Raw genomic sequence first — 23,421 nt, 5'->3', positions numbered from 1 at the left:
CGGTAAGAAAAATCCAGAAAGTTGAGTCAGTTCATCTGGACTCAACATTTATTGACAGATAACATTTCATCACTCTTCTACGTGACCTCTTCAGTCTGAACTGACTGCAGGTATCCCCACTCGTATGAACGGTGGTGTGACTGGCACAGGACTACTTTGATGCTGGCTGCGCCGCACCCCTGCATCACTCAAACTGACCTCATAAGACTCCGTCTCCAGCCTCCGAGCAGGGAAGCAATGGCCATCCCAGCATACAAGGGCGACAAGAAGCAACCTACTCGAGCAAGCCCAAGCTGCCATTGTGCCAGCCTCAATGTGCCAAACCAGGAGAAGTTCCCTGTGACTTGTGGACTGGGACCAAGATCAAGGCCGGTCTGGTGTGTCTGGCCTCGTACTGTGTGACAGATTCGCCTTCTTAGACTTTGAACGACTATCCCTGAACCAGGTGGGGGCTAAGAGTACACCTGTCGTCATCACTCAGCTAAGTGACATGTTCAGAATAAGCGGACCGCAGGTATCCCCACCCTTATAAACCATACAGTACAATACAGTGCCTAACAACCGAAACCAATGACCAGTTCCATATGCAATCATTGATCATGCAACCACAGCATTGTAAGATAACATGTATAACGACCGAAACCAGTGACCAGTTTCATGATCAAATATGGTTGTGACCATTAACTAGAGTTACAATGGGCATGTGTACTAGTCACAGGATTGGGGAATAGTTGCAATCACAGCATTGTAAGATGGCGACAGATGTACTTTTTAACCGCATTAGTGCCTAATTTGATACGAGTAGATAGAGGAGCTTCAAGTCCAAATCGAAACAGATCAACCACTCATCACTATCGTATCCAAGCCCATACACACAGCTCCAGCCAGACTCTACACAAGTATGACTTTGAACAAAAGAGGGACGCACATGTACCTTGCCGACACGTTGTCACGAGCCCCCGGACAGACCACCGAGCAGCACAGCAACGAAAAGACTGATTTTGAGGTCATGGCAGTAAGACACATCTCTTCTTCACATTGAGATGAGCTCAAGGAACACACAGGAAGGGACCCAACCCTTCAGAAAATATGCAACATCATCAACCATGGATGGCCTACAAAGGAGTTCAAACTGCCAGCAGATGTTCATCAGTACTTTACATTCAGGGACGAGCTCACGATCGAAGATGGCATCGTTATGAAAGGCCCAAAGGCAGTAATCCCCAAATGGCTGCAAAGGGACTACATCTGTTTTACATAGAAGCCAACCCCGGGACAGAGTCGATGAAACGCCGAGCCAGAGACATTGCGTTTTGGCTCACTATGACAAAGAACACTTTCATGCCCCGTCTGTAACAGCACAAAACCACACCAACAAAAAGAGCCACTCAAGCTACATCCCATCCCACTTACCATGGTCAACTGTAGCAACAGACAGCTTTGAGTGGAATGGCCTACCATTGGTCGACTCATACCCTGGATGGTTTGAGGTTGACGTGCTTTGCGACATCACATGCAACGCTGTGATAAGGAAACTAAAAAGAAATTTCTCAGTTCATGGAAGCCCACACAAAGTAATCTCAGACAATGGGGCCCAGTTCACAAGCCAACGCTTCAAAGAGTTTGCCTCACCCTGGGATTTCATCCATGTGACCGGCAGCCCGGAGTTCCCTCGGGCTGATGGATTAGCTGAAAGAGCCGTACGCAGCGCAGTACAACTGATGGAAAGGTCCAAGCGAGATGGAACAGATGTTTTCCTGAACCTGCGCAACCTTCGTAATGTCCCACGTGACCAGACACTCGGTTCACCAGCTGAACGACTTGTGTCAGGACAGACGCGTACCACCCTCCCCATCTGCAAAACCATGCTGGCTCCAGCTGCCAGGAACAGCGGTGTGATCAAGGCACAGCTTATAAAAAAACACAACGCTCAAAAGACTTGCTACAACAGATCCAGCAGGCCCCTTCAGCCATTGGCCCAGGGACATGTAGTAAAGCTTGCAGACTCCACAAGGGTTTGACCGGATGGGTACAGTAAAGAACATCTGTCAGGAACCAAGATCTTACATCATACGATCAGAAGGGAAAGAGTACAGAAGAAACAGGAGACACGTTCTTCCCGTCTTGGAACCACCACCGCCGCCCCAGGTTGGCCTCAGTGACCCCAGCATCACTCTCCAACAACCAACTGACCAGCATGGACACGACAAGCACCCGGTCTCTCACGAGAGGCACCCTCAGCAAAACTCGCAGCGAAACGCCAGTGAACAAGAGACTGTTCAGAAGACTTTCCAGCCCACCCAGAAATCAGTTGATGGCCCCTACGTCACATGGGCAGGCCACGTTTGTAAGCCAAACAGAAAACACATGTAATGAAGAGTGGAAGGGCAACGATCAGAGGGGCTGTTGAAGAAGAAAAGTGGGGTAACTGGCCAGATACAGTTGGGGAGAAAAGGGGAGGGGGGGGTTCTGTTCTTCCAATCAATAAACTTGTTAAACGTTCTCCAGTGTCTGATCACTCGTCATTCTACACTCTTGGTCGTTCCCTCTTCACATCTGGCCTCTTTGACTCCCCGTTCAACCCAGCGTTCCTCCCCATCAAGGATGGTCACATCCTCATCCCTGAAAGAGGGGCCACCGGCCTGTAGATGGTGTAGACTGTGGAGTCCTGGCCTGACGTGTTGGCTCTTGTGTGTTGTGCCATCCTCTTGGCCAGCGTCCGTTTCGTTTCCCCCGTGTCATTTTCCAGTGCTGCGATTGAAACCATCCCCCAACCCCTTGTGAATAGTACACATGGCCATCGAAACTCTAGTTAATGGGCACACCCATATTTGCATGAAATTGGCCGTTGGTTTCGGTCGTTGTGTCACTGCATTGTTTGTAAGGGTGGGGACACCTGCAGTCAGTTGAGACTGAAGAGGTGACTTAGCTGTCCTGGTGAACTGATTTGACTTTCCTACCTGGATTACTGAGCATGCGTCAAGGCACATCCAGATTCTTGTTTCAACTTCCCGCGATAACGACCAAGCGATGCACCATACTTCCATCTAGTGGCGTAAAGATGACATTACAGCCTTTCCTCCTGTTCCGTCATGCGTCCAAGCGACGTTTTAAAATGCCGCCGATCCTCGAAGATTTAAGTGTTGTACGACATTTTGAATTGTGGCAATAAGATCCATTTACGGGTTTGTTAATTAAACCGGCTAACATCAGAACGCAGTTAAGACCGTTTCCCCCCCGACTACCCGCTCTCTCTCTCTCTCTCGAGGAGTACCGCCCCTGCGCTCGAGAGAGAGTTCCAGGCCCCCCTGCGGCGCTGCCAGACAGGAAGTGGAAGACTGGGCAGGTGAAAGTGTGGCGCGAGGAAGAGCGTGCATGTGACGTAATACTGAATGACATCGTTACAAAGCAATCCTTTTTAATTGTCATTTTCAGAGCCAATACACAAGTAATTATTCGAATAAATTCAGCGACCAACGTGGCCTGGCAGAGACAAATACAGTATCGGGATACAGTTGGCCCGTTCAAACTCCACTTCTGAGAAACTGTGTCGTAAAATAATTAAAGTGCATTTCATAGTCTTCCCCATGACCCCCCCCCTCGCTGGCCGGGAATCCACAAGGTATGTCACCGTTTTTCTTCTCAACACCAACAACACAGTGATGTGTCAGACATTACACACAAACACGTGACAGATGGTGACTGACAACAATAATTTGTTTTAAGCTGTCAATCAACAATCAAACACCTCCTGTTTTGACCATTTTTACTCTCAATTCTCCAGTCTGTATTCCTCGTGCTGCGTGATTACCATGTCGGGGAGGAAGGTTTGGCTGTATATACAAATGCCCACCAGGGGGCAGCATCACAAAGGAAGACAGCCCGGCTCCTGGGGACGGCTGTGCTCACAATGCGTTTCTGTAGCACCTGTGGTCTCCAAAGTTGAACTACACACAGAAGAATAAAGTTAACTCCATAACACAAATATCATTAAATCAAATAAAGAAAAATATTTCACTTGACTTTCCCCCAATTTTTTGAAATGCTCAACCCAGAACTTGACCTTTGTTTGAGAAACTGGCCCAGAGGCAAACCGGTTTGTCATTTCAGCACAATGTGTGTTATTGCTTTATGAGAGTGGACATCTGGACGCTCCCCACGTCTCAAGTTAACAGCAAACCAAGTGGACACTACCCAGTCAGCCATCTAGTGGGATTCGGACACAAGGACGGATGACGATTTCAAAGAGGAAGAGGAAAAAAATGCAGCCTGATGAGATTCTTAACTGACATTTTACTCCCGTAGAATCCGATTTTAACCACCGGATCTTGTTAGCCGGGTTAAAATGATGAGTGTAACGGATGAAATGCTCTCCAACTGTTCATGACCGAACGGATTCGAGTTCGAGTCTGGACATACCGTTCATAGACGTCACCCAGCGAACCGAGTCTCTTAAGACACAAAAGGTGACAACTTTTCATCATGCAGTTGGTCTCTGGTGTGAAACACTGACACAAAACAGACACGGAGGTGTCATGTTTTGTCCACAACCCCTTCCTGTGTCGTATGCACTAGCCAAAACCCCCCCCCCCAAACCTCTGATTTGAACGTCACCCTGACTCGCTGCCTCATGAAGCCGTAACTTTTCTACCCGTAACCCTCGATGGGACGCCATGGTCAGCCGGACGGTCCAAACTCACTTTCTTTCTTAAACAAACAAACAAGCCAGTAAAGTTCTTGTAAAGGGCTGAATTTCAAAATGTCCTTCTCCACTCGTCGCATCTTCTCCCCTCGTTGGAACGCCACAACTTGGTTTTGGTTTGCGGGCGACATGAGAGGGGAGAAGAAAAGACGACGAGAGAGACTTTTTAAGATTCAGCTCGCCAGCAGCGTTGGTGGGGTTTGTCGACAGTCCAAAAGCTGAGAGGTGGTCGGAGGTAGAGCCGGTACCCTCCACAGCTCAGCTTTTGTTGATGGTGTTGTAGGATGACTGAGACCCGGGGTCTAGGGGCCTGGTGGCAGCTTTCTCCCTGTGGTAGGACTTGTCTTGGGGTCCGCTGTCCACGATGGGCTCCCTGTCGTCGTCCTCTTCCTCGGCCTCCTCACAGCGCGGCAGCTGCAGGAAGCTGGTCAGGCCGTGCAGGTCGGCCATCTTGTGGAAGGTGCGTAGCAGGAGGTACATCATCATCAGACCCACAAATAGGTAGACTGTGGGGAGAGGAAGATGAAGACAAGTCACATGGGATCATGAGATAACTGGAAAAGGTCAGCAAATTAAATACAATTTCCAGGCCCTGGAAATGTTGTGGAAAAATGTCATTTTGTAGAAACTTTATAAAAGTCATGGAAATCTGACTTGAAGCGGCATCAACTGTTAAAAGATTGAGCCCTGCATACAAATGAACAGCAGGTGTAAACACTGCGGCAGGGCTTTAAAATGTCCCTTGTAAGTGTGATAGTTTGTCTCAGTATGCTCACACGTGGCTTCGCTGGCTAGCCTTCCTGTCAGTTAGCTAGCTAGCTAGCTAGCTTGTTGACACTGTCCCACAAATGCAGTTTCAACCATTAGTGATATAATACGACTTGCAGGAGTTGCTGAGATGAAGACCAGCAGTACACAGGTGTTTCATACACAGACTGACTTTCTCAACATATTTAGAGGAAACTCTTACAGAAATAGTTTCTTTTGATCATGGAGATAAAACTAAGTTGAGGACAAGTCACGTCCTTTAAAACCTGCTGGTGAAAAAGTGTACTGATTCAGTTTACACCCGTTCTTCTGTTTGAGAATGAAAATCCAGAAGACATCTATGAAATGGGCAGGATCCAGTCTATACAGGTTGTGATCTTGACAACCGTTGTCTAACTTACAGAACTTCTCCTTTATTTTGGGGGGGGGGGATCCCCCATTTCTCCTCAATTGCACCCGTCCAATTACCCCACTCTTCCGAGCCGTCCCGGTCGCTGCTCCACCCCCTCCGTCGATCCGGGGAGGGCTGCAGACTACCACACGCCTCCTTCGATACACGTGGAGTCGCCAGCCGCTTCTTTTCACCTGACAGTGAGGAGTTTCCCCAGGGGGACGTAGCGCGTGGGAGGATCACGCTATTCCCCCCACCCTCCCCGAACAGGTGGCCCGACCGACAAGAGGAGGCGCTAGTGCAGCGATCATGACACATACCCACATCCGGCTTCCCACCCGCAGACACGACCAGTTGTGTCTGTAGGGACGTCCGACCAAGCCGGAGGTAACACGGGGATTCGAACCAGCGATCCCCATGTCTGTAGGCAACGGAACAGACCGCCACGCCACCCGGACACTGCACTTGCACAATTTTAAAGAAGGTGATCCAACTTAACGGACTCCTCAAACATGTTGCAAGGGGAAGTTCTGGACTGACACCACAGAACTGCACGACTCCCTGATGCGTAACAATAAAGAAGAAATAATAAACTAGGTTGCACGCACCACAATAATCTGTAAGAGAAGAGGCACACAAACACGAAAACAAATGATTCGAGTAAAGCGCACAACATCCGAGCCGTTCTTACCGTGACCAGGCAAGAACGGACCAAGACAGAAGGGGCCTACAGGTACACTCCCCCCCCCCCATTGATGCGGTTCACGTTGGTCACATGTGCACTACATCTGTCTACCCCCCCCCCACCCCACACACCAGTCCCACACAAATGGTGTTCTCACTGAACAAGTAGGCCAACACACTGAACCCCGGATTACAGAGACTGCCACCGCATGACTTTCAACTGTACAGCTGATTTTGTTGTTTCGCTGTACAAGTGCTGCGTCATTTCCACACACACACACACATACACACGTGTCAGTGTTTGCATGCATGTGTGTGCGTGTGTGTGTGTGTGTGGGTAATTCCAGGGGTCCCTTGCTTGTGTGAGTGTGTTAGTGGGGGGGGGGGTAATACCGTGTCAGTGCTCATGTAGGTCAGCCGCTTTGACGACCTGCACTGTTCAGTGTGACTCAGCATTCCCCCAGCATCCTTCTGCGCAACACTTTTCTTTCTCGCTTCGCTTCTGAAGAAGGTCAAAGGTCACTTATGCTCCGACGTAAAAGTCTGGCGCTCGTAGCTCGTTTTTAAAACTTTTCTGAATAACAACAAAATGGGGGGGGGGGGGAGTCATATGTTTCCAGTAAACGGCCCCTTATCCCTGCAAATTGGAAGGCTTATTGGGGTTAATCTGGCCTGGAGGCGACCTCCTCCGTCATGACCCCGTATTACGTAACGAACTGTGAGAATCGAGCCAGCCACACGGTGACGTGTCGTGTGACGTGCTGAGGCCAGAGGATCAAGTCCGCCAGGCAAAACACGGGCGGAGTCTCGCCGTGTCCGTCCAGCAGGGCCCCCGCCGGGCCCAACAGTTCAGCAGCCAGCACCCGTATTCTTACCAAGTGGGGAGACACCAAGATGCTGCTGCTGCTGATGGGATGTGTTGGAGAAATAACGATTTTGGGGGTACACAGTTTACTGTGGGGTACGCACCACCCAGACCGGAAACCCCATCAGGAACAGGGACGCAAAACGATCCTTAATCTGGTTAGAAATTAAAAGTCGGCGCCAACTCATAAAGGCCCCACAAGAACAGAATATGCTGGGGTGTCCCGGTAGCGTAACGGTCTGTTCCGTTGCCTACCAAAACGGGGATCGCCAGTTCGAATCCCCGTGTTGCCTCCGGCTCGGCCAGGCGTCCCTACAGACACGATTGGCCGTGTCTGCAGGTGGGAAGCTGGATGCGGGTATGTGTCCTGGTCGCCGCACTAGCGCCCCCTCTGGTCGGTCGGGGTGCGGGAACAGCGTGATCCTCCCATACACTACGTCCCCCTGGTGAAACTCCTCACTGCCAGGTGTAAAGAAGCGGCTGGTGACTCCACATGTATCGGAGGAGGCACGTGGTAGTCTGCAGCCCTCCCCGGATCAGCAGAGGGGGTGGAGCAGCGACCGGGGCGGCTCGGAAGGGTGGGGTAGGGAGCAAAACAGAATATGCTGAAATTTAAACAGTAAAATAATCCAGTTTAACGAGTCAGTAACCAAGGCAAGTGACCTCCTACACCGCACACCGACTGAAAAGATGACAACGGTTTCCAGTGACCCCCAACAACCAATCCAGATAACACAGAAGCATCAGCAGCTAGCCGGAGTTCAGCACTCTGGATTGACGGCTGCAAGATGCCCGCCATCAGCGAATCCCCGTTACCCGTGACCACGGTCACCGCGGCCGGTAGCGGGGGCGGGGGGGGGTCCATCTCCCTTCTGCTGCAGAACATCACAGTATTTCCGGTCAAACCACCACAGACAGACGACTCGAAACCCGCAGCATCCAAGCCACGTGCGGTGACGCCGCCTAACAATCAAAATAAATAAATAAATAACTAGAGCGCCTTTTCCCCGAGCCTAACTCAATTTCAATGCACGCCAGCACAGAACATAACGTGACCATAACATTAACATGGGTCATGTGACGCCACGGTAACGATCTAATGAGAGACGGATCACGACTGGGCTGGCGCACAAGGCTCTGTACGCCCACCATGCTAGTGACCCGATGCTGCGCCGTGTGGTCATAACCTCACATTACAAGGCTGCTTTTTTAAAAATTGGAGTCACGGGAAGCGATACGATGAGATATAGCATCAAGAAGTATATGACAATCAAATCCTAATGTGTGATGGACGAGAGAGAGAGTCCGTTTCTCACTAGTTGGATCCGAACACGGCCGTCATCTGTGACCAACCGATCCCGATATCAGCACCCGCACGTTTGATTGATTATACGCATTTTCCCCACTTGTTTCACTACCCAAGCACACATCTTTCTGCCCCTTTTAAAGCAGATCTAAGAGAGATTGTGCCTTGATATTCTAGAAATCTCCGGTACTCCTACGCCAGAGCAAACCCCGACAAACAGCGGCGGAGGCGTAAGAGGGCACTGAAAACGAGTCTTTGAATGTGAATCCCCCACCATCAACCTCTGGTTTGTGTTGCCTATGGCTTTGTGAAATTCCTCATGCTGGAGGTGTGACTGACAAGCCGACAGACGAGCAGAAGTCTTCTCCTGTGGTCTGTATGACGGTTCTGTCATACATCCGGGCTGGACTTCCTAATTTGAAATCAAGTGTTAGAATACTTTGGATCTGTGACGGACCAGGTCTGGACGAAAGGTGGTTCACTAACATTCTGAAATCCACAAGTGCTTCTTAGCCCCCCCCCCCCCAACATCCAGCATCAGCGGCGTCCGGGTGGCGTGGCAGTCTATTCTGTTGCCTACCAACACCGGGGGTCGCCGGTTCGAATCCCTGTGTTTCCTCCGGCTTGGTCGGGCGTCCCTATAGACACAATTGGCCGTGTCTGCGGGTGGGAAGCCGGATGTGGGTATGTGTCCTCGCTGCACTGGCGCCTCCTCTGGTCGGCCGGGGCGCCTGTTCGAGGCGGAGGGGGAACTGGAGGGAATAGCGTGATCCTCCCACATGCTAAACCTCCCTGGTGAAACTCCCCACTGTCAGGTGAAAAGAAGCAGCTGGCGACTCCACCTGTACGGGAGGAGGCATGCGGTAGTCTGCAGCCCTCCCCGGATCAACAGAGGGGGTGGAGCAGCAACCGGCACGGCTCGGAAGAGTGGGGTAATTGGCCAAACACAATTGGGGAGAAAACTCCCAAGGGGGAAAAAAAAAATCCACCATCAAGGGGCACTTGAGCAAGGCACCACCCTCTACGTGGCTCAGCAGGGATGCTTGTACTGGGAAGACTTCAGCTGAGAATATGAAGCAGGACGGTTTAAATGAATAGTGGCACACACAGCGAAATCATTTACCCCCCAGGATAAATGCGGTTCTGAAGATGGGCAAAGTAGGAGAGGGGGAAGGCATGTCCAGAGGCAGCGGGAGAGGAGGAAGGGCAGGAGTGTGGAGGTGAGAGTCAGAACTTTCAATGTTGGCACTATGACCGGTAGAGGGCGAGAGCTGTCTGACATGATGGAGAGAAGGAAGGCAGATGTACTGTGTGCAAGAGACCAGGTGGAAGGGGAGTAAGACCAGGGACACTGGAGGTGGGTTCATACTCTTCTACCATGGGGTGGATGGGAGGGGAAATGGGGTAGGGGTAATCCTGAAGGAAGAGCGTGTCGGACAGAGCGATGAGTACGAAGCTGGAAATCGAAGGTGTGATGATGAATGTTATCAGCGCATATGACCCGCAAGTTGGGTGTGAGATGGGAGAGAAAGAAGAATTCTGGAGTGAACTGGATGGAGACAAAGCAAGAGAGGCAAGATGGAGATGGTTTGGACATGTGTGGAGGAGAGATGCTGGGTATGTTGGGAGAAGGATGCTGAATATGGAGCTGCCAGGGAAGAGGAGGAGAGGAAGGCCAAAGAGGAGGTTTATGGATGGGGTGAGGGAGGACATGCAGGTGGCTGGTGTGACAGAGGACAGGAACAGATGGAAACAGCTGGCCCGATGTGGCGCCCCCTAACGGCAGCAGCTGAAAGTAGTAGCAGTAGATTAAAAGGCTGCATTAACTTTATTGCAATACCTTAACAGAAGTTAACTGGATGTCCTGTCTAACTTTGTTCAGTTTGGAGCACTTTTATCCTGCTGTGAAGTACGCCCCCTGTACCTGACAACACACTATGACCAGAAACACAGGTTAGATGAGACGAGAAAGAAAGAAAGAAAGAAAGAGAGCCCGAGAGAGACAGAAAGAGAGAGACGGAAAAAGACAGAGACAGACACAGAGAGAGAGAGAAAGACAAAAAGAGAGAGACAGAAAGAGTGAGTGAGAGAGAGAAAAAGACAGAAAGTCAGAAAAGAGACAGAAAAAGAGAGAAAAGAGACAAAGAGCGAGACAGAGAAAGAGACAGCGAGAGAAAAAAGAAAGCGAAAGACAGAGACAGACACACAAAGAGAGAGACACACAGCGAGAGCGAGAGAAAAAGAAAGCCAGAACAGACAAAGAGAGACAGAAAGAGAAAGAGGCACACACAAAGAGACACAAAACGAGAGAGAGAGAGAGAGAGAGAGAGAGAGAGAGAGAGAGAGAAAGAGGGAGAGAGAGAGAGAGAGAGAGAGAGAGAAAGAGGGAGAGAGAGAGAGAGAGAGAGAGAGAGAGAAAGAGGGAGAGAGAGAGAGGGAGAGTAGAGACAGACAGACAAGAAGGGAAAACACTTATCTTAGACGTTTATCTTCATAGGGAAGTGTGTTGAGGCTTTACTTAACAGGACTAAGATGTAAAGCTTGGCCTTTGTGAGGCCAATAAAAATAATGTGGCCCCGAGCAATCACACAAACCACGTCTTCAATCAGCAGTAATGCAATAAGCCACATGGTTGAACTGGCGACGGCAAAAATAAAACCCTCCCAGAAAGGGAAAACATCCTTTTGCAGCTTTCACACAGCCTCTCTGTGATATCCGAGTGGGCCTGCCTCGGTCCAGGGTTAAAAAGGAAACTGTAAGCGATAGGAGTATCCGGGATCCTGATGAGCCACCCCCTCCCATTAAACACATATCAGTTGGCCTGCACACGTACACACTGGCCAAAGTCGCCAACGAAATGTATTGTGTGACATCTACAGCCCACATGCAATGACCGTCTGCGAATGTTCTCATTCATCCAGGTCATGGTTATCCAAAGGAGTTGAATCAAGTGCTACTGGACTTGGTATATATCCGTGAAGACGCTTCGCCTCTCATCCAAGAGGCTTCCTCAGCTGGGTCTAGTCAGAAAGGCACGAACCGAGGAAGCCTCTTGGATAAGAGGCGAAACGTCTTCACGGATATATACCAAGTCCAGTTGCACTCGATTCAACTCCTTTGGACATGCAATGACTGTGACTACAAGTGTAGTCCAACGTAGCTCTTACTTCCTGTTCTCTTACTTCCTGCTCTCTTGACTGAAGGTACTACAACTCCACATGAAGGTGAATCAGTTCATCTGTACACAACCTTTCCTGAGAGACACATTTCATCACCCGTCATTGAAACACAACGGTTAACATTGGCTCTCACATCCTTTCCAGCGGGATCCAGTCAACGCCGGCCAACCCGCTCAACCGTACGCCATGGTGAGACGCTGGGGGTGTGCAGGTCCTGGTGCTACAGCCACCCAGAAACACCTTCTCCGTGTTGGCGGATTTTTACATCCAGTACGCCGTCAGAGAAATGCGTCTTTGCTCTTCACAGAAATGTGCGTCAGGAAACCACATATGACACAAGCTCAAACTGTGCCTTTTTTATTTTAAATTTCCCATTTTACTTCGCTAGCTAGCATGCTAGGCTAACTGTTCAATACCGGCTGATCATCACCCAAATGTCTGCTAACTTTGAAACTTCTTGTTCCAGTTTAAACAACTATAACAGCTTTAATAAAGTCTAATTAAGATCTATTGTTATTTATTTAAGATCTATTAAAGTCCAATGATTAATTATTCTTATTCATTTTATTCCTCGTAAAGGCCTAACTTTTACGCTCATCTTTTACTGAGTTTTTACTCAACGTCTTGCCGCTGCAAAATCTCAAGATGCCCCAAGGGGATCAGTGTAATTTCCTTCTATGTGATCCGACATGTTCATACCCGGGCTCCAGCGTGTGCATGTTCCTGTATGTCCATCTTTGTGAGGACCAATTTGAGTTTTTAAAAGAGTGAGGACGTTCTTACACAGTGAGGACATTTTGGCCAGTCCTCATTTCTTTAAGGGTCTGTTTTAGGGTTCAGATTCGGGTTAAGGTGGCGAGGGAATGAATGTAGTCCATGAGGGTCCTCACAAAGATAGAAGTACGTGTGTGTGTGGTAAGACAGGCCTAACTGACCCGACAGGTGGACTCACCCATGACAGCAACTTTGTAGACCGGCCTGTACTTCTGCCCGGGCTGCTCCCCCGGGACGTAGTCGCCCAGTCCGATGGTGCACAGCGAGATGAAGCAGAAGTAGATTGCATCTAGGAAGGACCAGGATACTTCCACGGCACTGAACACGGCCGCCGGCGCCACGAAGAAGCCCAGCACCACCACCACCACCAGCAGGGCGAAGTGGGCCACGGTGGCCTGCCGGGTCTCCAACCCCGAGCGCTGCAAGAGCCCAACCGGTGCAAGAACCAGCGGGTACATGAGCCTCTGGACGCAGGCGGTCAGCACCAGCATGGTGAACGGGACTCCTATCAGGGCGTAGAGGATGGAAAAGGCCTTCCCGGTGTCAGAGAGAGGGGTGGTATGACCATAACCTGGATGGATGGACGGGGGAGGGAGGAGAAAGAGTTATGAGCAAGCAAATGGATGAATCTTGAATGGATGGTTGAAAGTAAACCAAACATGCACACATCAAATGTTGTCATCTCATATGAATTTTAAAGCAGCAGATCAGCTGCATCGTCTGTTATGCCGTTTACACCCCACCCAAGGTTTTATATGCTGGCTTGTAAATTTATGTAATCATTTGTTGACAGTTGATATCAGAATCATAAATTGTTTTAGTCAAAGCCAGGAAGACGCCCAAACAGTGCACCAGCTGATCGAAGGGAGAAGGACAACAGCTGCCTAAAGCATAAACCAGTGGTGATTCTGTATGTGGTGGGAGTGTCAGAACAGTTGAGACGTGTATTTGCCAAACACCACGTCTCAGTTGCTTTCAAAACCCCAAACACGCTGCACCAGGAATTGGTCAACCCCAAGGATCAGGTCCCCCAGCACAAACAGAGCAATATAGTGCATGCCGTTAAGCGCCGGAAGGATTGCCATGACTTGTACACCAGGGAAACCAAACAAATAGGATGGCACAACACAGAACAGCTAACGCATCAAGGCCAGGACCCCGCGGTCTACACCCATCTACAGGCCAGTGGCCACTCTTTCAAGGATGAGAATGTGCACCTCCTTGATAGAGAGGAACACTGGTTTGAATGGGGAGTCAAAGAGGCCACCTATGTGAAGAGGGAACAGCCATCCCTGAACCAGGGGGGGCGGCTAAGAGTACATCTGTTGCCATCTTGCAATGCTGTGATTGAAACCATTCCCAAATCCTCTGCGAATAGTACACATGGCCATTCAGACTATAGTTAATGGTCACGGCAATTTGCATATCAAACCGATCGTTTGTGGTCATTATGCCACTGTATTGTTTATAAGGGTGGGGGTACCTGCAGTCACTGTATTGTTTATAAGGGTGGGGGTACCTGCAGTCACTGTATTGTTTATAAGGGTGGGGGTACCTGCAGTCAGTTGAGACTGAAGAGGTCACTTAGATCTGAGTGATGAAATGCTTCTCTCAATAAACGTGTCCAGATGAACTGATTCACTTCCGGTGATCAGATCTAGAAAATATATATATTGCGATTTGTACATAAATTGCACTGACTTTACTTTTTAGATCTCTTTTATATTTGTGTGTTTGCACAAACTCACACACACCTAGGGACAATTTAGTACGGCCGATTCACCTGACCTACATGTCTTTGGACTGTGGGAGGAAACCGGAGCCCCCGCAGGAAACCCACGCAGACACGGGGAGAACATGCAAACTCCACACAGAGGACAACCCCCAAGGTTGGACTACCCCGGGGCTCGAACCCAGGACCTTCTTGCTGTGAAGCCACCGCGCCAACCACCGCGCCGTCCTTAATTAGATCAGATTTGATTACATTTTCCACTTGGAAAAGAAATCAGCACTATAAAAATAAAACAGTGGGCTTTCTGTTACCGTCCAAAAACAAGACGACTACATTACATCACATAAGAGTCATTTAGCCAACGCTTTTATCCAAAGCGACTTACAATAAGTGCATCATTTAACGTAGGAAATCAGCAGAACTACTAGTCAGAGGTCGTAAGTGCATCTAAACAAGCATCTAAGAGCAAAACCAGTGCTAAAGTAAAAGTGCAAGATTTTTTTTTTTTAACGAGTGAATACAATAAGTGCTAAGAGCAAGTAACAGGGTGGTAGTTCTTGAAGGGGTGAGTTTTCATCCTGCGCCGAAAGATGGGCAGCGACTCCGCTGTCCTGACATCAGTGGGGAGTTCATTCCACCACTGTGGGGCCAGGACAGAACCGAGCCGTGACCGGGTCGATCTGCAGCAGGGGCCTCTGAGCGACGGGGCAACCAGGCGTCCCGAGGCAGCAGAGCGAAGTGGTCGGGCGGGGGTATAGGGCTTGATCATGGCCTGGAGATAGGAAGGAGCTGTTCCTTTCACTGCCCTGTAGGCTAGCACCAGAGTCTTAAACTGGATGCGAGCAGCTATTGGGAGCCAGTGTAGGGACATGAGAAGGGGAGTTGTGTGGGAGAACTTAGGGTGGTTGAACACCAGACGAGCTGCAGCTTTCTGAACAAGCTCCAGAGGTCTGATGGCCGACGCCGGGGTGCCAGCAAGGAGGGAGTTGCCGTAGTCCAGCCGGGAGATGACCAGAGCCTGGATGAGCACCTGTGCCGTCTCGTCGGTGAGGAATGGGCGAATCCTTCTGATGTTATAGAGGAGAAACCTGCAGGAGCGAGCAACCGATGCAACGTTTTCAGCAAACGACAGTTGGTCGTCCAGGATCACACCCAGATTCCTCACAGTCCGAGCTGGCGTCACCACGGTGTCGTCAATGGTGACGGCCCGGTCTCGGTGCTGGCAACCTTTCCCCGAGAGGAACATCAGAGTTTACACCTACGATGAACACAAAGCTCTCTCTGTGCAAGTCGGCCCTGCAGGTCTTGAACTGTAATTGTCGACATTCAGGATCGAAAACAACCACTTGCATGGTTGGATGCAGCCACCAGTACACACACACACAGTTTGGCCTAATTATTTCTCAATTACCTTGCTTTTACTTAAAACGATCCACAAGTGAGTCAGCGATTACCGGATGTATTTGAATATCGGCCTTACCAGCGCCTGAAAGCTCAGCCGAGACCGTGCCCGGGGAAATCGGTGTAAATGTGAAACGGACAGATAAACAGCAACCTTGGCAATGCGGCCTTCCAATTTAACTGGACGGTACAACAAACCCGGGGTCATGCTCAGAGACTACGGACCTATGGCTGCAATCAAGTGTGCAGCCATGATGGAAAACAGGAGCTCACCCGACCAGTCGGGGCCTGTATGATACGCGTCGTCTATTTGTTAGGCTTGTTGAAAATGTGTGGCTGTTGCCTAGCAACATGGGGATCGCCAGTTCAAATCCCCGTGTTACCTCCGAGGGCTTGGTGGGGGCATTCCCACAGACACAATTGGCCGTGTCTGCGGGTGGGAAGCCGGATGTGGGTATGCGTCCTGGTCGCTGCACTAGCGCCTCCTCTGGCCGGTCGGGGCGCCTGTTCAGGGGGGAGGGGGAATAGCGTGATCCTCCCACGTGCTACGTCCCCCTGGTGAAACTCCTCACTGTCAGGTGAAAAGAAGTGGCTGGCGACACATGTATGGGAGGAGGCATGTGGTGGTCTGCAGCCCTCCCCGGACCGGCAGAGAGGGTGGAGCAGCGACCTTGACCGCTCGGGAGAGTGGGGTAACTGGCCGGGTACAATTGGGGAGAAAAGAAAAATGCTTGGCAGAAAAGGCCAGGGATGCCCTCAGTCACTGGCTCTGATTACAGTTGAACTGTGGAGCTCTTAGCCACTACGGCACCGTGGCGAGTACCTGTAAATTAACATCAGAAGATCATCAGGTGGTTCATATTACCTTGGCTGGAAACATCAGCAAAAGGAAAACCTTAAAAATACAATTCAAATTCCACGTGCCGCTTCTAGTAGGCTAAATTATATGGTGACGAATTAAATATTTGCAGAGCTGCTGGTATCTCTAGCTGCAACGCCTGCTGTCGAGCAAATTATGGGGCGGGAACTTCCTGTTGAAATCCAGATCAGATCATTGTGTCGACATCTTAATATTGAAAAATCAACATTTTCATGGGCATCTTTGAAGGTAATAACTGTACTCAACCTAGTCAGCGCGGTCAAGCAACACACCCTTCATCAACACAGGTCACTATAAACAAATACATGTTTGTTTATATGGGAAACGCCACTGTTCGGATTTAAGGTCAACAGGAAGTGTACAGGAGGACCTGCTTGTTATCTCTGGAGGCTCTTCTCATTAGCTGGATCAGCACCATCCATCTCAACAGTGACAATAGCTTCAGGACTCAAAAGGAAGCCTAGCTCGTCAGTGCACAGCAACACGTGGGCTGCCAAGTGCATCAGACCCGTTTTCGTAGACAGAATACTTGCCTTTTGTCCATGAAAAACACAAACACGGCAGCATTGTGTCCACCAAATATTGAAGAGAGCACACACTTTCGTGCACAGAAAACTGAACGGGTAATTCCTGTCATGCACTGAACTGACTGTTGTGCTTTTCATTTTGTGGACAAAAGGCTGAATGCACTTCGGCACTACGCGGACAAAAGAAACTCAACAACATGAGTTTGGGTGGCACGGTGGTGCAGTGGTTAGCACCGTTGCCTCACAGCGAGAAGGTGCTGGGATTCGAACCCAGTCCAACCTTGGGGTCATCACAGGTCGTCCTCTGTGTGGAGTTTGCATGCTCTCCCCGTGTCTGCGGTGGAGTTTCTCCGGGCGCTCCGGTTTCCCCCACCATCAAAAAGACATGCACGTTAGGGTTAATACTCCTGTCTGTGCCCCTGAGCGAGGCATGGCAAGATGAACTGGAGCTGGTCCCCGGGTGCTGCACGGCAGCTGCCCACTGCTCCTAGCTACACAGCTAGGATGGGTTATATGCAGAGAGGGATTACCCTACGGCAGGGATAGGCAACATGTTCCAGAAAGGTCCGGTGTGGGTGCAGGTCTTTGTTCCAACCAAGGAGTTACACACCTGATTCTATAGAGCAACCAATACTTTGCTAAGGACCTTGGTTTGTAGACTCAGGTGTGTAACTCCTTGGCTGGAACAAAGACCTGCACCCACACACCGGACCTTTCTGGACCATGTTGCCTATCCCTGCCCTACGGGGATCATTAAAGTATATCAAAAATAAAACAAATAAATGAATAATTCCATCCATGCAACAGATATCCTAGGCCAGCATTTACGCTTTCGTGGCACGAGATGTAGAACGCGCTATACTATCATCATTCTGTGCAAGGGAATACTCGTTTTGTCCACTTAACTGTTTTACTACATTGCTGAACATATGACGTCCATGAAAGGGATTTAGCACGTTCGATCCCGGGACTCCGCACTTACAGAAGGCACTCTGTGCATGAAAGCACAGTGGGACTTTCGTAGACGCTGGTGTTTTTGCAAAGGACAAAAATCAATTACGTTCATTGACGGAATGAATTATGTGCCATGAAATCGCACAGGAACAATTTCGTACGCCATCGCAAAAGCTGGCGGGACGAAAAGGCATCCCGCCTGTGGAGAAAGGGTCTGTTACACTCGGTGCACCACGGAGACAATGAAAGAGACTGTTTTTCCTAAACCGTGCTGAGCTAGCTAACACAAACCATATACTCAGCTTTGACATCTGAGAAAGAGCCATACCGGGCGAGTACTGCAGTAATCCGCGCTCAGATTTTGCAGCAGGACAGAGATGAACGCCCTTTGCACCTCTGTAGTAATCTAAATATTTAAAAACAGCCAACGTTTGGTCAGACAGCCGCATTGACTTGTTAGCATAACAAAGTCCAAAGAACTACCCTCCCCCCACACCCCCCACTTGGGAGTTTAAGACGTGTAAAACACTGAATCTACAACTTCCGGATGTGATCGACAAGCTTTGTTCCCGTCTACCTCTGATGTGCTGACCCCCCCCCCCCGAAAGACCTCCATCGCGGTAGCACGGAAAGTCAACACGGGTCCTCAGGAGTTGAGTAAAGCGAGAACACTTTTCATCCTCCCTAAATCAGGTTTGTACCAGTACTCTATCCCCAGGAACTAGCAGTACCCATAGGTTTCATATGGGGTGGGGGGTGGGGGTGGTAGCAAAACTTTTCTAAAGGCTGCCCAAGAACATACAGAAACTTCCCTTCAACTAACAAGAACTTGGCACAGGGGGAAAAAAAAGCACTAAAATTGGAAATGTCAACAATCTTCTTTTTCTTAGGACGCCCAGTTTGTAGCACCCAGGGCCAAATTACACCACAGACACACCAGCAAAACATTACAGACCTTCTGGTCTAAAGCTGAACCACGCTGCAGAGTACACAGAACACATACCACACACACACACACACACACACACACACTTCAACCGACGGATGTGGTTCATGATAGCAAATAAATACATTCATGAATACGAGTTTCAGAAATGTCCAACAGCAGAAATGTCCAACTGTTCTGCTTAGTGTGCATGTGTGTGTGTGTAGTACTGGGTAAGTGCAGTAATTTGCCTACATAGCAGGATTAGAGCCATAAACCCCTCTGTCACCGCTGTGTTTGGTTATGGGAATGTGTAATGTCCTGGCCTACAGGACCAGGGTGCAGTACCGTGCAGACTGTTGAGGTTACAAAGACGACGCCGCTTTATATGCGAGGCTTTAATCGTCATTCTGTGTGCCGCAAAATGTGCAGGACTGAATAAACAGCTTACTGGTAGGTTAGCTCGGCTTGTCCTGCGGCTCAAGTGTTCCGGATTGTTCTCCGATACCAGCGGGAGGGCGCTGGTGCTGCCGTGGTGCCTCTGAGCAATCTGCCATCTAGGCTAATGCATATCGACCAAACATATCCAGGTATTGGAAGCAGCAAACACCACCTCCCAGTTAACTGTATGACTTGATGGATGGGTCCCTCCTTAAGAGATACAGACACAACTACTGACAAAGCTAATTACCGCCAGGCTTACTCAAGCTGGCCTGTTCTGTACGTCAGAAAGGACAAGTCTGAAAACCAAGCCAGGTCCTCTTAAAAAGAAACTCCATATGGCTCCTTTATTTTTTTTGCCCCCTCCCCCCTTTTCTCCCCAATTGTACTTGGCCACTTACCCCACTCTTCCAAGAAGTCCCGGTCGCTGCTCCACCCCCCCCTGCCGATCCGGGGAGGGCTGCAGACTACCACATGCCTCCTCCCGTACATGTGGTGTCGCCAGCCGCTTCTTTTCACCTGACGGTGAGGAGTTTCACCAGAGGGGGCACGTGGGAGGATCACGCTATTACCCCCAGTCAGTGGTGGATCTAGAGATTTTTTCCTGGGGTGGCAACAGGGGTGGCAAGACTGCGTCCCAGAGGTGGCAGCTGCCACCCCTTGCCACCCTGTAGATCCGCCCCTGCCCCCAGTTCCCCCTCCCCCCTGTACAGGCGCCCCGACCGACCAGAGGAGGCGCTAGTGCAGCGACCATGACGTACCCACATCCGGCTTCCCACCCGCAGACACGGCCAATTGTGTCTGTAGGGGCACCCGACCAAACCAGGGGTAAAACGGGGATTCGAACCAGCGATCCCTGTGTTGGTAGACAACGGAATAGACTGCCACGGTACCCGGACGCCCTTTGGCTACTTTTTTTCCCCAACTTTAAACACTTCTTACCATTGATGGCTGGTGATGTTGTAGGAACAGGAACTAATTCAGCTGTAAATCACTCAATTATGCGTGTCAGCTAAATGTGTTTGGTGGAGAAACGTAAATGTTACGCGTGAAAGCCCCAAAGTCATCAAACGTTACACGGGCGGTAGATTTCTACAGTTGAGAGAACTGATTTGGGGCTCAAAAGGCTCAGTTTTGAAGCTGCTTAATGACACACACAAGTCTTGGAAACTTAACCTCGCCACCTTTCACACTAACCCTCAAGGTCGACGCCCGGTGCACCCTGGGAGTTTTAACACGCACACGTGAGGTTGTGACAGCACCCACACAGAGATCATCTGAAGTTAATTAAGAATGGTCAGCGCTTTCTCCTCCGTCTAAACACTGGGCGGGCTCTAGTCTTCACTGGGTGGGCTGTAGTCTTCAGCGTCAGCCTACGAGGAGGAGGAGGAGAAACGGTGGGATTGCAAACGTCTTGTACAGAGTACGCTGAGACTGGGCGAGCGAGGCTGTGCAGGGTTTCCTGAAATACAAGAACCTACAGCTGAACCCTGTTGGGGACCTGAATCCACCTACCACCGGTGTCTAGAGGACCAAGAGGCCCGCTGGACAACCTCTCACTGGTGTGCACGTTCTGCCCCAGTCAGTCAATTAAAACTTCACTGTCCCATTTTTGCAGTCAGAATTAAAAAAAAAACCACAATACAGGAGACCACCACAGTACACAGTAAGACCACCTCATGCCCAAATCCACATACTGTACAGGTCCACATCATCACAAGCATAAAGGAAGACCACTTCTTATGATAACGCTGGACAAAGGTGTGCAAAAATGCTGCATTATGTGCAGTGGAGCAAGACAGTATTAAGGCGGCTCACTGCAGTACGGAAAGTTTAGTGTTAAAGTGGAAATCCCCCCCAACACTCTTCCCATATGGGCAGAACCGGAATCTCTCTCCCTCTCTCCCGACTGGGAAGGCAAGAAAATGGATGGGCAGGATCATCTGGGAGGCATTATTATAAGCAGTGGTGGATGTGTAAAAGAATGTCAAGGGGGCGACCTGGAGTGGGGGGCGACCTGCAGTGGGGGGCGACCTGCAGGGGGGGCGGCATCACCTTTATCACCTGATAGACTCTCACACCAGGTGTGTTTAAGAACTGTTTGAGAGCTCCAGAAACACGTCTATGCTCTTCACAGTTAACTTTGGTGATTTTAAAATTGCTGTATTTTTTTTCTAAATGAGTCTCCAGTCTCACTCCCGACTGCGTTAACAATCCATCTAACTGTGTTACAGGACGCATCACTACCCAATCCCCCCCACAACGCGGTGTGCAGACCTCGGACTTGGATGGACTTTAAGCTACACATACTGGACTCGCCTTGTGGAGACGCACGGCACCATTACTCCCAAGGGGGGGGGGGGTGAAAAGAGAAGGACGGCAGTTTCGCAAGGGAGGATACACGAGCCCCCCTCCTCGAACGGACGCCCGGTCATTAAGACACGGCGTTCACAAACCCGCGCGCGAAACCGAAGCGCAGGCTTTTGCGTGACGTCATCCACAGGACGGAGGTCGAAATGTTGCACGGCTGCAACGTGTCACCGGCGTCGCGCACGAAACGCTGAACGTGAACTCGGCGACGCACGCACGCGCACACAAACCCCTCGCTTCGTTGCCCCTGCATCCTACACCGAGCTTGTATCCCTTAACGGGGTGGTGGTGGGGCAAGGGGGGGGGGGGGGCAACAAAAGCACCAAACTCACCCACGGTGGTGACCAACGTGTTGGCGAAGAACATGGACGACGCCAGGTCCCAGTTGGAGTTGACGGACGAGTTCCGCAGGATGGACACGCCGTACTCGTTGCTCGTCAGCACCTTGAGGAGAAACTCCTCCAGCGCGGCGGCGTCCACGCAGCTCAGGTTCAGGAAGGCTTGCTTGAGCGCCCGCACGTCGTTCCTCAGCTTCTCCTCCACCGGCCGCTCCAGGCTGGAGAAGACCAGCGCCCCGAGCAGCAGGTAGATGACGTAAAACAGGACGAAGCCCGTCAGCAGGAGCCACGACTTGCCGGCGGAATGCATGTCTGCGCCGGACCGGGAACTAACATCAGCTTCCGCGGTTGTACACCGCACACCTCTCCCCCTGAAGCCCGCGTCCGCGGCCGCTCTTCTTCTTCTCGAGCTTCTTCTTCTTCTTCTTCTTCTTCGTCGGTTTTCTCGACGCAAACTTTTGGGCCGTCCGCAATTGAAGGCGAACCCCTCCCTCTCTGCTCATCCCTCCTCCCACAGAGGAGGATGGGAGGGTGCGCTCGTTAACTTCTGCAGGGCGCAACGGTTGTGTTGTGCGGGCTGCAGCTGCGACCATGTTTGGGTTTTTTTTTTTAAACACTTGTTGATGATGCGCCAGATTCTGCAGCGGGACACGTTTTCGACCATACGCACATTTGTAACGAGCGCACGAGAAGCGCCACCTCTACCTCGTCGCTAGATGGCGTTTCTCAAGGGCGACCGCCCATAACTGAACTTAATCACACCAAAGCCAGACCTAACCACACCAAAGCCAGACCTAACCACACCAAAGCCAGACCTAACCACACCAAACCCAGACCTTAACCACACCAAACCCAGACCTAACCACACCAAAGCCAGACCTAAACTCACCAAACCCAGACCTTAACCACACCAAAACCAGACCTAACCACACCAAACTCAGACCTTAACACACCAAACCCAGACCTAACCACACCAAAGCCAGACCTAACCACACCAAACCCAGACCTTAACACACCAAACCCAGACCTAACCACACCAAACTCAGACCTTAACACACCAAACCCAGACCTTGACACACCAAACCCAGACATAACCATACCAAACCCAGACCTAACCACACCAAAGCCAGACCTAACCACACCAAAGCCAGACATAAACACACCAAACCCAGACCTTAACCACA

At 50.4% G+C, this 23,421-nt stretch overlaps 1 protein-coding gene across 1 annotated transcript; it reads right to left on the bottom strand.

Annotated features, from left to right (window-relative positions):
• Positions 1–3,417: 3,417 nt before the first annotated feature.
• Positions 3,418–22,601, bottom strand: kcnk6 (potassium channel, subfamily K, member 6). Its single transcript, XM_056283978.1, has 3 exons — positions 22,232–22,601; positions 12,848–13,240; positions 3,418–5,208 (listed from the first exon to the last, which is right to left on the bottom strand). Exons 1-3 carry the CDS (start codon positions 22,545–22,547, stop codon positions 4,961–4,963), a joined length of 957 nt encoding a protein of 318 aa, XP_056139953.1. The 5' UTR covers positions 22,548–22,601; the 3' UTR covers positions 3,418–4,960.
• Positions 22,602–23,421: the final 820 nt, after the last annotated feature.

Source organism: Lampris incognitus, chromosome 7 (genome assembly GCF_029633865.1).
Source record: "Lampris incognitus isolate fLamInc1 chromosome 7, fLamInc1.hap2, whole genome shotgun sequence".
Classification (NCBI taxonomy): domain Eukaryota; kingdom Metazoa; phylum Chordata; class Actinopteri; order Lampriformes; family Lampridae; genus Lampris; species Lampris incognitus.
Note: the sequence above shows the minus strand (reverse complement) of the source record. Positions and strands in the feature narration are given on the sequence as shown.

Coding starts and splice junctions, on each gene's coding strand:
- kcnk6 (XM_056283978.1), bottom strand. CDS start 22,547: ATGCATTCCGCCGGCAAGTCGTGGCTCCTGCTGACGGGCTTCGTCCTG. Junction 13,241..22,231: donor CACGTTGGTCACCACCGTGG/GTGAGTTTGGTG, acceptor CCATCCATCCAG/GTTATGGTCATACCACCCCT. Junction 5,209..12,847: donor CTACAAAGTTGCTGTCATGG/GTGAGTCCACCT, acceptor CTCTCCCCACAG/TCTACCTATTTGTGGGTCTG.